Genomic DNA, 15,301 nt, shown 5'->3' on the forward strand with positions numbered 1-15,301 from the left:
CAAAAATACTAGCTTCCTACTTCAACAACCCTGTGAATCTTTTCCTGACAATATAAAAATTACCCTTTTAATCCTTATTTTCAGTTCCTGACAGAACTTCTTACAATCTCAAATATCTGTCCATGCATACATTCTCCTACCTCACTGTCTCCATTAAGCAATTTACACCTGCCTCATTATGCTTTTCTGTCTGTGCACTCATATATCCCTTGTGCTGGCTCTTCCTTCTCGACTGCCTTCCTAACCACAGACAGAACACTTTAGGCTGAGAGCTCTGAATGGTGATGATGGATAGGAGTTCTATTCCTCAGTCTTTCAGTCATATGAACTATGGCTTCATGCAAACATTTTCTCCTGCTTGTACCTTTCTTCCTCCTCCCATGTCTTTAATAATATCCTCAGACCATGGTCAATTTTTAAATTTATTTATCCTGTCTAAGCACAATGATACATTTCCTTCAAACAATTTTCAAATCTCAGTTGTGAAGTGCTATGTCAACTCTAAGCCTCCTATTGTAAAAAGAGATCCCATATTAATTCCATGTGTCTTAATATAACTTTCTATTTGAAGAAAATTGAAATTATGGTGTTAGTTTTACAGTGGAGAAGACCGAACGCAAATTCTAACATTGCCCTTTGATGGCTGATCCACCAAACTTCCTTTAGAGCAGGAGAAAAGTTAGATAGCCAGTGCAGAACATTTGTTGAGAATGGGAAGAAAACTAAATAAATGGTTTTTGCAAAGGGGTAGGATATGAATGCTAAACTTGGAGCTATATTACCAAAATAGTCTTGGTAACATATGGATTAAAACAATTACTGAATCACTTTCAAATAATGCTCCAAGTACAGCATGTACTCCAAATAGTGCTGTCTATATAGAGGGTCAAAACCAAACTGTTATTTACAAAACTGGTGGTTTCTGAATTAATGAAAAAGGGATTTGATGTGAGTAGGTGGAAAACCACTATTTTTGTGACCATATTGTTTTCTAACTATTATTGCTTACCTTCAATTCTGTATCCATGGTAAAATTTTTCAGAATTGAGATCACATACACATAGAACACATCAAGCCCAATGTTATCTACATAACCTAGAAACATTTTAATGAAACAACTTAAGAACTGAAACTCTAGCTCAAATACCTTTTAATGACAGTTACCCCTCTGTGTGCGTGATGCATATAAAACATAAGCATTAGCAATCAGCATTTAATTTTCTCCAAACCCAGGAATTAATATAAACCATAAACAGGGTGAAAGCAATCCTGGCCAAATGTTGTTGAATATGAAATTGCAATCAGTGTTCAAACTGCTGTGTATTTGCCTATCTTCCAGAAGTGTTCCATGAGGTGCTCCCAAAATTGCTATGTTTATCCTAAAAATGAAGCCCAGTCTCTCAGAGCAGTCTCCCTGCATTTTAATAGCTTCATGTTAAGAATGAAGCATTGCGAATGTACTACACAACACTGATACAAACTCAATTCATCTTACACATTTTTGTCTCTCTCTTGGAGCACAAACAAGGCCAACTCATTGTTCTAACGAGTAAGCCTGACGGGTACTAAGAAAATCACAAATACTAGGCCTGTTCAGTTGCACAGTCTCCTATGATGCACATATTCCACTATGTATCATCTACCTGGTGACTCACAGCTCACAATACTCAGGGATAAAGTTTAACACTGTACTGATGTTGAAAAAAGAATCAGCCTTCTTTCCTTGGCATGTCAGAGAAGCAGAACACCTTCCCATGCCTCAAAAAAGTGTTTTACAGTCTTAGGCACACACAGAGATTAAGATCAGGTACCAGATTTCTCCAGGCACTTATGCAGTGCTGTAAATTAGAGAAGCAGAAATACGTAAAACCAAGGGGCCAATCTTGCTCGCATTTGAAGATGCATATCCAAATTCTTCCATTTTTTAATGAAAGCCTACCTCTGTAGTGGTCCCAATATCAGCTGATGGGCTGTACGTGCTGGTATCTGGTGGAGCGGTTCCAACACTACTTTTAACTGGAGAGCTAGGAGGAGCAGGTCCTGTCATGGTTTCAGTATACACAGATGATTGATAGAGAATTCCTTTCCTCTGAATTTTATTCCAAACTTTAGTTGTGATCTCAGCCAGTTCATACAGAAGTTGCACCTAAAAGAAAAGAAAAAAAACCACCAACCTTTTCTAAGATGAAGCTTTCCTTAAAGGGGTGAAGAAAAATAAAAGTCCTCCACTGAGACCGAGAATGCAGCAAAAATGAACTTCTCACCATTTATGGTGTTCTGATAAGCAGCTACATTGCAACTAAAATAATTAACATCAGTTACAGTATAATGACTGTGATAAAAATAATCTGTTTTTTTCTCTAAACATATGGTATGTAGCTCAAAACCATAACCAGTCTTGTAAAAATTTACTAATATCTATTTTGACAAGTCAACAAAGGTAATTTATAGTACATTTCATATGTATAGGTACTGCCTCAGGAAAAAGGAAAATATTAAAACATTATGATATATTAACAATGCAAGAATTATGCATTTAAATAGTATTAAAATAATGATCGCACACAGCATATGAAACTGTTCCATTTTTGGAAGAATATCCACTATCAAACTCAATTGTCTCCTGGCATATGTCATTCCTATATTCAGAAACACACTGTTTAACTTGTACATTGTTTGACTCAGATCTAAGATATTTACACAAGTTTTTGTAAATAAGCATTAATCACAGATTTTGTATGACAACACACTGCAATATACTGTATAAAACAAGCTCAGAGAAAACTGCAAACAATATATAAGCAGATCCACAGCTGGATACCATACCCAACTTGCCATTATAAAAAATGGAAATTCTCATATTTATAAGAACTTTAAGCCTCAGGACATATCTACTCTATGAAGCTGGCTTCTTATGTGGGCAGAACAGATGCAGAAAAACACTGTTGTCAATCTACATTTGATACAAAACAGTACTTGATTTTGTGCGTGAGAATGTGTGATGAAGTCTCCAAGTACACGCTACAGTTCTTTCTTCAGAGGTACAGTGCTGGAATTTTATAAAAACCTTCTTAATTCATCTTGGATTTTCTTTTGAAGTTTCAAGGCTTACAATGAGCAGGTCATACACTCTTTTGCCAGAATTTTTCCTTAAAGGACATAAACTTTTTTGTGCACTTTTTGTCTTCGTACACAGAGCAATGTACAGAGAAACAATAACTGGCTGTGGCCCAAAGTTCTTTTTAGTTAACCTTTAAAATATTTTGTGTCTGCAGCACTCTGATATGCACTGGTAACCTTTAAATTACTAATTGCAAATTTCTAAGTTTTCCCTAGTCTTTTCCATGTAACACTGGAAGATCAACTAATAATGTCCATCCGATTGACTAATATAACATTAACTGGTGTTGACACTTTGCTGGCAAAAGAGTCTCTAGAAAATTAATAGGACACAGGCACATATCCAAATCATACATGTTTGCAACCCCTGTCTCCTACTCCCCCTCCCCCAAATATTTTTGGTCAAGAAACCAAAGGACAATTTCAGCTATACTTGTCTTCACGAAGCAGGGCTTCCAGAAATTTAATTATGCTACTGTTCTCAAAGGCACAAAACAACACAAAAGAAGGAGCTTGTATGTCTATATACATACACATATGCAAGGTAAAGAGGTTTGTCATCGGGTAATCCGACACTTAAGAGTTTAAATTCTTAGTGAGGTTGCAACAGTCATAATAATTAAATAATTACTTATGCTATCTTTTAAAATTGCTCAGGTTAGAATCTTTGCAGCCACTCCGAAGCAGTGCCTATTTTAGACAGCAGCGTCAGCTCTCCAAATATTCAGCAACCACACACCAAGTACTATGACACTAATACTTCACCCTGCTCTGAAACCAGTGGCAAAACAAGTTCACCCATTAAAAATGGCACACTTTGATAATTTTCATGGAGATACGTTAAAAAGTAAAAAAACCTAAAACTCCTCACACCAAAACCTCTTGAAAACAAAAAAAGAAGGTGCAAGCCTGCATGCTAATAAAGTTTTAAAACTTCAGATAATTACCTAAAGTTATATCTTGGATTATATTTAATCCACTTAAATTTACTCCATTGGTTGTTACATGTTAAATGTAAAAATGGAAGGATTTCTACTTCTCCTGTTGGCTGAAGTTTTTCAAGTGATTAGTCTCAGTATTTTGAAAATCCATTTCTGATTTTATTAGAAAAGCTAACGTTAAGTGTAAGGCCTCTTGCCTTTATAAGTATTTCTGAGCATAACAGTTAATATATAGTAATTATTTTTAGTACTCTCTATTCAAAAGAAGAAAAATGGTATGACAAAAATAGGAATAACTCTGCCAGGATTTGTTAAGAAAAGTTTCCCTCTCAGGCTGCTTCTACTCCCTGCCTAGCAAAACCACACATAACTCTATAAGACCCCACTGACTACTTGGCAAAAATCTGTGAAGTTCAGTATGTTACAGCATTTTACACTTAAAAAATAACACATTACTACAAAATTGAAAATTATACCAAAAGACAATATCCTGGCAATTTTGCACACTGGAAATATCTCTTGACTTTAACAATCCTCAGAACATGGTTTCCTATTAAATCATAATAGTCATATAGTAAAATACTTCACCTTGGTTGCCATTTAACAAATTCACTAAGTATCACCTACTTTAAGGCTGTCATCTATGGACAAAACACAGTCCATCATTCTAAAGAATCAAATTTCATACTCTATTACAAATTTGTAACTATCAAATGCTGTTTATGCAATTGTATTTTCCATATGCTGTTCTTGAACATCTAGTTAAAGACAGCTGATTAGTTAGGTTAGGTTAGGTTAGGTTAGGTTAGGTTAGGTTAGGTTAGGTTAGGTTAGGTCAGTTAGGACAGTTAGGTTTTTTCCCCTTTTGCATGTGTAAAGAAGAAAGAACAAGCAAGGCAGATATAAGGGAGAAAGGGCAATTCAAGAACCTTTGCTAAATGCCAATAATTTGTCCTCACCCTTTTGGTCACCATAATACTGCAGTAAATGAGTAATACTACAGTGTGCAGAGGAAAGAATATCCTTCAAGACAACAATATATGGTCTGATATTCTACCATACAACTTCACTGTAACGTATCACTATACCCGTAATATGATCTACACAGAACTTACAATTTAAACTTTAAGTACAAATATTTTTGCATAGTTTGCAAAATGAATTATATGATCACACTTCGAAGCTTGAAAATGTATTTTACTTGCTCCATTTTTCCTTTTAATTTGCACCTTAAATTTAGATAAGACTTCCATTTATAAGTTAATACTATTGATGTATTATGTATATTAGCCATGAGTAATCCTTTTGGAGATTTAAAAAAAAATCAAGAGTTGATCAGACAGTTTGCTGGAATTTCACTGAGAGTACATTGATCAAATGTAGCAAGCTGTTTTTCTACAAAATGTTTGCCAATTCTCTAAATAGCTGTGGTATCAAGATTAATCTTGACAGCTCTATGAAAATTAATACAGAACAAGGCAGGTTTACGAAGGCTGTGAAATTATTCATTGCATGTAATGAAAATACCACAAAGTTACAAAATAAATGTACTTTAAATATAAATATATATCTTTAAATGCAAATTGTCAGAAAAAAACATAATTTTGCCCTTTCCTATTTATACATTTCTAACACAGTAACAACCCTTTATGTGTGCAAACATATCTCTCATACAGCTTCACATTCTGAGTAGATCTTGTTGAGGCTGCTCAATTTTAATTTGGTATGTCCAGTGAGGAGTCTCACTCTACCATTCTTCCTACTGAGTGGAGCCTACCTGGTGCAGAAGACAATGGCATAAAGCAAATGAGTCAGAAATAACTTGTATGGAAAGTAGTGAACAGGGAGGGAGATCCCATATTAAGGGTAAAATAAATACATAGTTTAAATCACTTGTTTCATTCACAGAACATGGAATGAGGCAAGGGAAAAACTGCATGCGACTGAGAAACATATTGTAATAAGTACACACAAGGCATAACATTAAAATTCCACCAGCCACCTTAGCTTTAGTATTCCCAGACTTAGGCCATAGGTTCATAAATCTTTACAAATGTGATGTGCTGTCAATCAGATCAAAACTATAATAGTTTGTGTTCTTTCCCTTTCCTTCTATTAAGTGAAGCAATGAACAGCCCATTTTGTCCATAAGGTCCTTTGAAAGATCTTCACTATGACTAGAACTTCAGAGCAAACAGCATACGAATGCAGACCCCTACTCAGACCTCAAAAGATTTGCAGTTCCCAAGAAGAGTGTTCTCTTCAGCACTGCTGGAAACATTGCAACTGTCAGGAATGCGTTTTGAGTTGTAGTAAAGATTACTCAAAATTTTGCATAGAAATCCTACTCTATTTGGAGCTACAGCAAACTTGATCCAAGTCAGTAAAATACAGGGTGCACCTTCTGAAAATCTAGCAACATCTCTGCCTTTTAATAAACATAACTGAGGTCATAACTTTTGTTTACATACATTCATCTTTTTTTATACCATTGTCTGCCTAAAAAACATTTTATGCTCAAAGAAATGTTAGTTCTCTGAAAATGTGGTAAAAAATAACATTAAACCACTTCAATGTATGAATCCACAGTGACAGCAGAACAGCATTTAATGGTACATCTGCAATTCATTTCACTCCATCAGCCAGAAGATGCATTTATACTATAGCTATTACATTTTGAGAAGAGTTTAAATTACAAAACTTGAGAGAGCTTCAAAGCAAATCTTAATCTAAGCACCTTGATCTTGATGGATTTAAAAAAAAAACTAAGATAGAAGAGAACTTCTTCCACAAAATGCATAACAATTGTACTTAAATCAAGTTATTTTTAATTTCCTTTCATAAATCAATTAGATGTACGAACCTGGGGGTTGGAGCATTTTATTTCAAGGGACTCAAGGTCGACATGGAGGCAGACAACAAATGAGTGTCTGGATTCTGGCCCCGAAGCAAGCAGTTTCTGTGAAGTGACAGCTAAAGTAGAAGTACAGCCCATTGGTTCCACTAAATTAAGTGTCATCTGTTGCCCAAGAAGAGTATATATACTGAAATGATGCAGACTAATAGTCCATGGAAAAGCATCACCTAATGATTAAAAAGAAGGAGAAACAGTTAAATAATTGCATAATAAAAAACTATGCTATCATTTTCTAGAAACTCATTAAAAGGATTACCCTAAAACCCCTTAGAAGTCAGAAAAATCAACAATCATTAAATTGATCTCAATCTCTCCCAAATGTAATTCAACCATCAATTCCATTTTATACCTCAAAGTCTAAGCAATAGCAACAAATTTCTTACAACTTTCTAAAAATTGAAATCCATTGGTAATTTTAACCCCAAGACATGTACATATACAAAACATGTACAACGTAGTCTTTAAAGAAGTCTTTTGGCATTATACCATTTTCCTCAAACTGAAGAATATCCAGAAACCACTCCCCACTTATTTCAGCATACAGACGGCAGAGGCAGTTCCTTCCATTACATACGCGTGTTTTTATAGGTTTTATCACTAAAAAATTTCTTCCACAAATTCACAGCTCGCATCCAAAGAGAGTGGTGCCAGAGTAAAGCCTATCCCAATGCCCCGCTCAGGTAAACAAGACCTTGATCACAGTACAGCTCTTTCTACTGCTTCCGCTTAACTTCCTAGGAACAGAATGGTGATGGATTTTGTAAAAACAAATTACTGCAGACATACATGAGCATTTTGTTTCTTATATGTAGGAGGGACCCTACCCAGAGAAGTGCCTGGCAGTTTACCATGAATCATTATCAAGAATAATATGTGAAAGAATTGGCAGTGTCCAGCTGAATTACAAAAAGCCTGAAACTTTGGTACAATCGGTTTTCTTTAGATTGTCAGTAAATGGGAGTTTCAAAAGCAGGATCACAGAGAGAAGTATCTGGGTAAATCTTGAAAAGACCACCAGGAATTCTTTTTAGTGAGGGAATATCTTCCACAGACTATGGAAACATGATGGCAGGTACCCACCAAAGCTGTTTGATCACTCCCCTCCTCAACTGGATAGAGAAGAGAAAAATATGATGAAAAGCTTCACAGGCTGCAGGTGGGTATCTTCTCCGCTTGCAGTCCTCCCCACTACCAAAACCTTGCCACATAAAATCAATACAATCCCACATATGATAAATGGGTCACAGAGAGGCTCTACAAGAGACACTGAACTAAAACTCAAAACATGCTCAGCAGAAGTGAGGAATATGAAATAGTGACAGATACGTGAGTAATTCTCCTTTCACCTGAAACTTTTTTTTGCATAACAATTATTTCAGGTTTTGGGCTTGTTTGTTTTTTGGTGGTATTTTTTTCCTCTAAGGAAAATTCCATAATTCCATTTATCAGATTTTCTGCTGAGGAATTTGGTCTTTTTTGGTCTCCACTTAAAATGACAGAGAGCCTCTGCCCAGCATGTGAATTTTCTAACCACCAAGAGAAATTTCCTGCCCCAATTCAAAGTAACATCAGAACGGTGGAATGTAGTCTCAGATCCAAGAGTAGGCTGGTGAGCATCCACAAATCTCAGCCTGGGCTGAAACAGTTCATCTTTGTACAAAGTGCAGTCACTTGGAGAAAGAGAAGGAGAGAAGTTCTCCTTCCTAAATCAAAATTCAGAAGATTATTTAGCATGAGGTTTTATTGTTCAAGATTTGGGCCTGGAGCCATGGGTAAGAAGAGTCGAAATTAATCTAATACCCAAAGCATGGGAGCCAGTCTTGAGAATCAGAACAGAAGATGACAGACAAATAAAATGGGATGGGCGTCTGGAGTCTCACAGGGCAACAAAGAATACTAACCAGTATATCTAAAAGGTGTATGGAGAGTTGTTAGCTGCCTGGTGCGGCCTACAGTCAACACTGTCCTGCTGAGAAATGACAATACTAAGAAATGGCACAAATTGTTAACAGTGATTATTTAAAAGAAACTTTAGAAAGGTTTTGAGATTAAAATAAAACTGGATCCAAACTCTTTTTACTGTATTATTTTAGTAAGAGTTTTATTGTTTCTTCCACAGGTGGCACTGCAATAAATGTACATGATCAAGAGCATATACCAGAAGAGTCCGTGTGTCTCATTCTAAGAAACTAAAAACTTCAGTAGTTTATTTTGAAGCTATTACATACTGAAAATTCAGCTCAACCAAATTAACTTGAAAATATTTTGGAAAGGGTTCAGATTAGAAATTTTAAAGTAGCTAGTGAGCTGTATTTTTTTCAAGTTCAGTCAGCCAAGAAGTACAAAATACTAATTGTAATAGATGGAAAAAATTCAAATGTGAAGTCAACTCTAATGACATGTTTCTAATTACCACGCATGAACTTTGTTGGTTTTCTTTTTTTCTGTGACCGCCACAGTAAATTTACATTGTTTCTATTTCATGGATTAGAAAGAAAGAATCTCCAAGGAAAATAGCAAATGTTAACTCTACTGTGCTACATTCATTATCTACCTTAAAAGGAAAACACCAATCAAATTTTATCAATGCGCGTAAACCACAGTACACTGAGCAATGGCTGTAGTAAAGATACGGCAAATTTAGAACTACAAAATTCCCCCTAATGTCATCAATTACCTCTTCTTCACTTCCATATAAACTGTGTGACCATTCTAAAATTATACTGGAACTAATCATCCGATAAACCCTTATTTTGTGGTTGAAACTGCGTTTCCTTTTATTCATTAAAAAAAAAAAACAACCAACCACCAAAAAAACAAAACCAACCAGCAGTGTGCGCTTGCAGCCCAGAAAGCCAACCGTATCCTGGGCTGCATCAAAAGGAGTGTGACCAGCAGGTCGAAGGAGGTGATCCTGCCCCTAAACTCTGCTCTTGTGAGACCTCGCTTGGAGTATTGTGTGCAGTTCTGGTGTCCTCAACATAAAAAGGCCATGGAACTGTTGGAACAAGTCCAGAGAAGGGCCACGAGGATGATCAGGGGACTGGAGCACCTCCCGTATGAAGACAGGCTGAGGAAGTTGGGGCTGTTCAGCCTGGAGAAGAGAAGGCTGCATGGAGACCTCATAGCAGCCTTCCAGTATCTGAAGGGGGCCTATAGGGATGCTGGGGAGGGACTCTTCATTAGGGACTGTAGTGATAGGACAAGGGGTAACAGGTTAAAACTTAAAACAAGGGAAGTTTAGATTGGATATAAGGAAGAAGTTCTTTACTGTAAGGGTGGTGAGGCACTGGAATGGGTTGCCCAGGGAAATTGTGAATGCTCCATCCCTGGCGGTGTTGAAGGCCGGCTTGGACAGAGCCTTGGGTGATACGGTTTAGTGGGAGGTGTCCATGCCCATGGCAGGGGGCTTGGAACTAGATGATCTTAAGGTCCTTTCCAACCCTAACTATTCCATGATTCTGTAATTCCTGATCTACCACTCTCATAGATCAGTATTTTTAAATTTTTCAAGCATCATTACTGATTAAAAAAAAAAGTGTTCATTAAGATATTTCAAGTGCTTTGATAACTTCTTAAATATATAAATACCACTTTCAGATCTTTGGCAGCTGACTGACCCTGTCATCAGACAACTTGCAAAGAACTGGCATTCATCATTTATCTGCTATTTCCAACAGTTCAAGAAGACTCCCTTCCTACAGAGTGTTTGAGTTATTTTTTGCAAGATATAAATAAGTATTTGACCTTTAATATCCCTCCCAACCCTAACCATTCTATGATTATATGATATATAATAACAAATTTTTGCTATGTGAAAGCACTTTCTCTGGTAGTTATTTGATGCACTTTGTTTCTTAGCTAGAGTAATGCCCATTATAAGCCTTTTCAAATGCATGACATATAATACTGATAAATGTACTTTACTAATAACAGTTACATATTTGCTCTCACTTTTATATGACACTTCTCTGCTTTAAAAACCAGGCTGCAGAAGTGGCAGATGTACACCATGTTGTGTATACAATGTTGACACTTGTGCAAAAAGAGAAATTGCATTTGTTTCAAATCAGTAATGGTAGGAGAGAGATCACAAAAGCTTTATCATGCATACAACCTGGGATCTATTCCCAGACTTCCTAAAGGTATCCTCTGCAATCTTCAAAAAGCATCTTGACAACTCTGTCTTCATTTGCCTTTCCGCACCCACACTGTGGCATTTTACATGGATTTCCAACATGCCCACGTTACCATGCAACATACAATGTTCTTTTTAAAAAAAATATTGCAGTCATTACATGTTAGGTCACTTTAGAACTTCCAGTCATGCAACAGGGAAGCAGTTGTACAGCTGCAAAATCCTAGGTGCACCCAGTCAAAACCCCTAAGGGCTTAAGTCCAGAGCTCACATTCAGCAGATGAGATTTAGTTCAAGACTTCAAATGTAAGCACAAACCCACAGGCTTTTCTAACTTAAATCCAGCTAGAGACCTCCAACAGCTGAACTCAACATTAACAACTTGTTCATGCAGAACTTCATTGCTATTCAGATACTGATGAATGTCATTAAAATGTGACAACTGATTTTATAAGGTCATTAACCATAATAAGTTAGTTAAATGCCATAATTACCAAGTTTTACAGATAATGACATTGAATATAAACTGAAATAAACTGAAAGAATTTAGGTTTAGATTAAACATTTGGAAGAAGTTTTACTATGAGGGTGGTGAGACACAGGTACAGGTTTGCCCCATCCCTAGCAATGCTCAAGGCCAGATTGGATGGGGCTTTGAACAACCTGGTCTAGTGGAAGCTGTCCGTGGCAGGGAAGTTGGAACTAGATGACCTTTAAGGTCCCTTCCAACTCAAACCAATTTATGATTATATGAAATAGCACACTATTTGAATGTCAAATATTCATCTTACAGTTTACAGAAATTATGTTTCAGCTGTTAGTTAAAGTTGCACTTTTTTTTAAAATACAATGCAAGACAATAACTTCTAAGAATGCCAGTATGCTGCTGTTCTACTTTAAACATTCAGCCGCCATTTTTTGCAGGTTGAAATCTATATGCTTTTATTATATTGGAGTAGCTTATGTCCAATACATTTCATCATGATTTCTTCACACACTAGTATTAGAAGCCCTAATTTTCTATTTCCCTACAAGGCAGAACTTACTGAGTTTAAACATACGCTACAAAAATCTGTGAGGTTATGTAACTTGTCATATTTCACAAACAAAAGCCACCTCTCAGATTTATATGTTTGGAGTTCAGTGATTTACATGATTGTCAGTTTCCTGTTACCCATATGAGAATGTGAATACGACAGGTATCAATCAATATCAACAACAATTTTAAGGTATTCTGAACACCGGTTTCTAAATGTGTGTTACTGTGTCTTACCTAATTATCTGTATCTTACTGTATCTGATGCAACCACAGATCTTCACAAAGGCTGAATTCATAAAAGTTACCAGTATCATGTCTTTGATTTATTTTCCTATTACAACATATTCACCTTTTGGAAGACAACTCAGAAGTCCAGAAGTCCTGATCATAACAGCATATTTTGTCAAACTGTAAAGTTACTAACTATCACTACAGGTTGGAACTTCGAGAATATAGAGATGATTGTCAAGTGTTTGAAGTGGGACATAGTGTGCACAGAAAGTGACAACTCACCTTAAATGGTTCTCTAAACATTTCAGTTCTGCTTGGACTGAATTTCTAAGTATTCAATCTCTTCTTAGTAACTAGTTTACTCAAAGGGCAGCTACAAACAGGACAGAGGTCCCCCTTTCCACAAGAAGAAGAAAATGAGGTAGAAAAGGGGCAACAGGTACAAGCTGCACCAGAGAAGGATTCATGCTGATATAAGAATTAAGTTTTTTACAGTAAGAACAACCATTCACTGGAACAACCTCCACAGGGATATGGAGGGTTTTAAGAAGTGACTGAACAGGCTGCTGGTTATAATCAATCTCATCTAGGCTTCCCTTGACATGAAAGTTTGGACCAGATGATCATTCAAGGCCCCTTCCAACCTGGGCTGCTCTACAATTCTGCAATTCTATTTTAATATTTTCAGTGAATATTGACTCATGTAACTATAATCTGATTTATTTGAATTATAAAGATAATACTTAGTGTAATTTAATACCTTTATGAACTTAGTGTATTTGCTATTCAACAGAAGTTCAACAGCATATTTCATGCCTTACATAGATAAACCCATTTCTGTTCATATGTTACTTAGTACAACTGAGCTGTTAGGTTTCTGAATCAAAGTACTGTACTTAAAATGTTCTTTTAAGTATACCTATGTCGTGGTTTAAACCCAGTCAGGTAATTTGTTCGCTCACTTCCCCCCCTTTCTTGCCCTCCCCCTGCTCCCGGAGGGACAGAGAGGAGAATCGAAAAGAATTCAACTCCCACGGGTTGAGATAAGAACAGTTTAGTAACTAAGGTATAACACAAATCACTACTGCTACCACCAATAATAATAATGATAAAGGAAATAACAAGGGAAGAGAATACAACACCTCAGCACCAGCTGACCGATAACTTGCCCCCCTCAGCCCAACCAAGCACCGACCCATACCTCCTCCAACCCTGCAGTCTCTCAGCCCTTCCGGCTAACTCCCAGTTACATCCTGGGCATGACGTGCTGTGGTATGGAATACCTCTTTGGTCAGTTTGGGTCAGGTGTCCTGTCTCTGCTTCCTCCCGGCTTCCCCTTCTCCCTGGCAGAGCATGAGGCTCACAAAGTCCTTGGCCAAACCAAAACATCATTGTTATCAGCTCTGTTCCCGAGCTGAAAGTCAAAACACTGCACTGCACCAGCTACCAAGAAGGGGAAAAATGACTGCTACTGCTGAACCCAGGACAACCTACAGACTACAAAACTACCTCAGAAAAGAAACGTATCAGGGCTCTGAAAGCAAACAGAAAGACCCGATTGTGGGATATTTTACAAGCTATTTTTACAGTACGTTGACATCTCGAGGTCAGTAAGTCCCTGTGAGTAGGCTCCAATATCCCCAAGTGACAGTATAACTATGCTCCCTCTTTCTCTGCTTTTAGTTGTTCATGCAGTAAGAAAAATGAGTGATCATACAGCTTTCTTTAAAGTAACTATGCATCCTTGTAAACAAGCCTTTTACTTAGGTCTTCTTCATAAAAGAAGGACTGATTCCAAAAACAGTTTCCAGGAAAAGCAAGGTTGAATAAACATAATTTCAGAGAGATGGTAACATGTCTTAAGAATGATGGTACATCCCTGAAGACTCGGTCAAAGATAGAATGCAAACTGAGAGACTCTCCCAATAAAAGTCCATAAAAATTATTTACCTCTACATGGGAACAAACAAAGGAGGTGACTTATAAGCTTTGGAAAACAAAATAACATTCTGTTGGAGTTTTGGCATGGAAGAAGGCAACAGCTCCATTAGAGAATCAAAAATATCAAGATTGTGAGAACTTCTGTTTGGCATTATTCCCAGAACACAAAGCCACACACAAATAAATTCCTTACCATAGGCTTTATCCCAACAAGGGGGATTCTTTTCTCTCACTAGGATCTTTTCTTCAAATCTGGGTTTAACAAAATTCAACTGTCTCCTTCCTTTCATAAATGGTTCAAATTACATTATCGGTTAAAGCAAACAGAATAGTTTGGTTAAATTTATTTTTCTTTTATCTCTCACTTTGATTAGCAAATTAGATCATTCCTACTGAAAATTATTAGGAAAAACATACCTTTCTCTTTTTTTTTTTTCAGTTGGCAGCATCTCTAATATGACAAAACCACAACAATTCTTTCCAAATAATAATAGTTCAAGAATACAATAACGAACTGTACACCAATGTACTGGTTTGGGCTGAGATACTCTTAATTTTCTTCATAGTGGCTGGTATGGTGCTATGTTTTGTATTTGCAATGAAAACTGTTAATAACATGGGGATGCTTTAGTCATTACTGAGCAGTGCTTGCACAGCGTTAAGGTATTTTCTGCTTTTCACACTGCCCCACCTGCAAGTAGGCTGGGGGTGCACAAGAAGTTGGGAGGGGACACAGCTGGGACAGCTGACCCCAACTGACCAAAGGGATGTTCCATAGTATATGATTCCATGCTTAGCAAAAAAAAGCTGGGAACAGGAGGAAGGGGAAAGACAGAGTTACGGCATTTGCTTTCTCAAATAACTCTTACGTGAGATAGGTCGCTGCTTTCCCACAAATGGTTGAACACCTGGCTGCTGATAGGAAGTAGTGAATTAATTCCTTATTTTGCTTTGCTTGCATGTGCAGTTTTTGC

At 36.8% G+C, this 15,301-nt stretch overlaps 1 protein-coding gene and 1 long non-coding RNA gene across 10 annotated transcripts in view; one reads left to right on the forward strand and one right to left on the reverse strand.

The window, feature by feature from the left end:
* The window catches only part of VPS13B (vacuolar protein sorting 13 homolog B), a 439,608-nt gene that overhangs the window by 203,967 nt on the left and 220,340 nt on the right, over positions 1 to 15,301 (reverse strand). For all 9 annotated transcript variants that reach the window (XR_009742462.1, XM_061448008.1, XM_061448010.1 and 6 more), the window contains 2 exons: positions 6,925 to 7,145; positions 1,940 to 2,146 (listed from right to left, as the gene is read on the reverse strand). Coding sequence is in view for 8 of the 9 variants with exons in the window: in XM_061448008.1 (XP_061303992.1) it covers positions 1,940 to 2,146; positions 6,925 to 7,145 (428 nt within the window). In the remaining variant the exon portion in view is untranslated. The remainder of the gene's footprint in view (positions 1 to 1,939; positions 2,147 to 6,924; positions 7,146 to 15,301) is intronic.
* Positions 6,550 to 9,167, forward strand: LOC133266634 (uncharacterized). The gene is made up of 3 exons (XR_009742468.1): positions 6,550 to 6,673; positions 7,791 to 7,973; positions 9,098 to 9,167. It is a non-coding gene; the product is annotated as an uncharacterized LOC133266634 (long non-coding RNA).

This window comes from Pezoporus flaviventris, unplaced genomic scaffold, assembly GCF_033815535.1.
Source record: "Pezoporus flaviventris isolate CSIRO_AGI_PZ_B2104156 unplaced genomic scaffold, CSIRO_AGI_Pfla_v1 ptg000007l, whole genome shotgun sequence".
Taxonomy (NCBI): domain Eukaryota; kingdom Metazoa; phylum Chordata; class Aves; order Psittaciformes; family Psittacidae; genus Pezoporus; species Pezoporus flaviventris.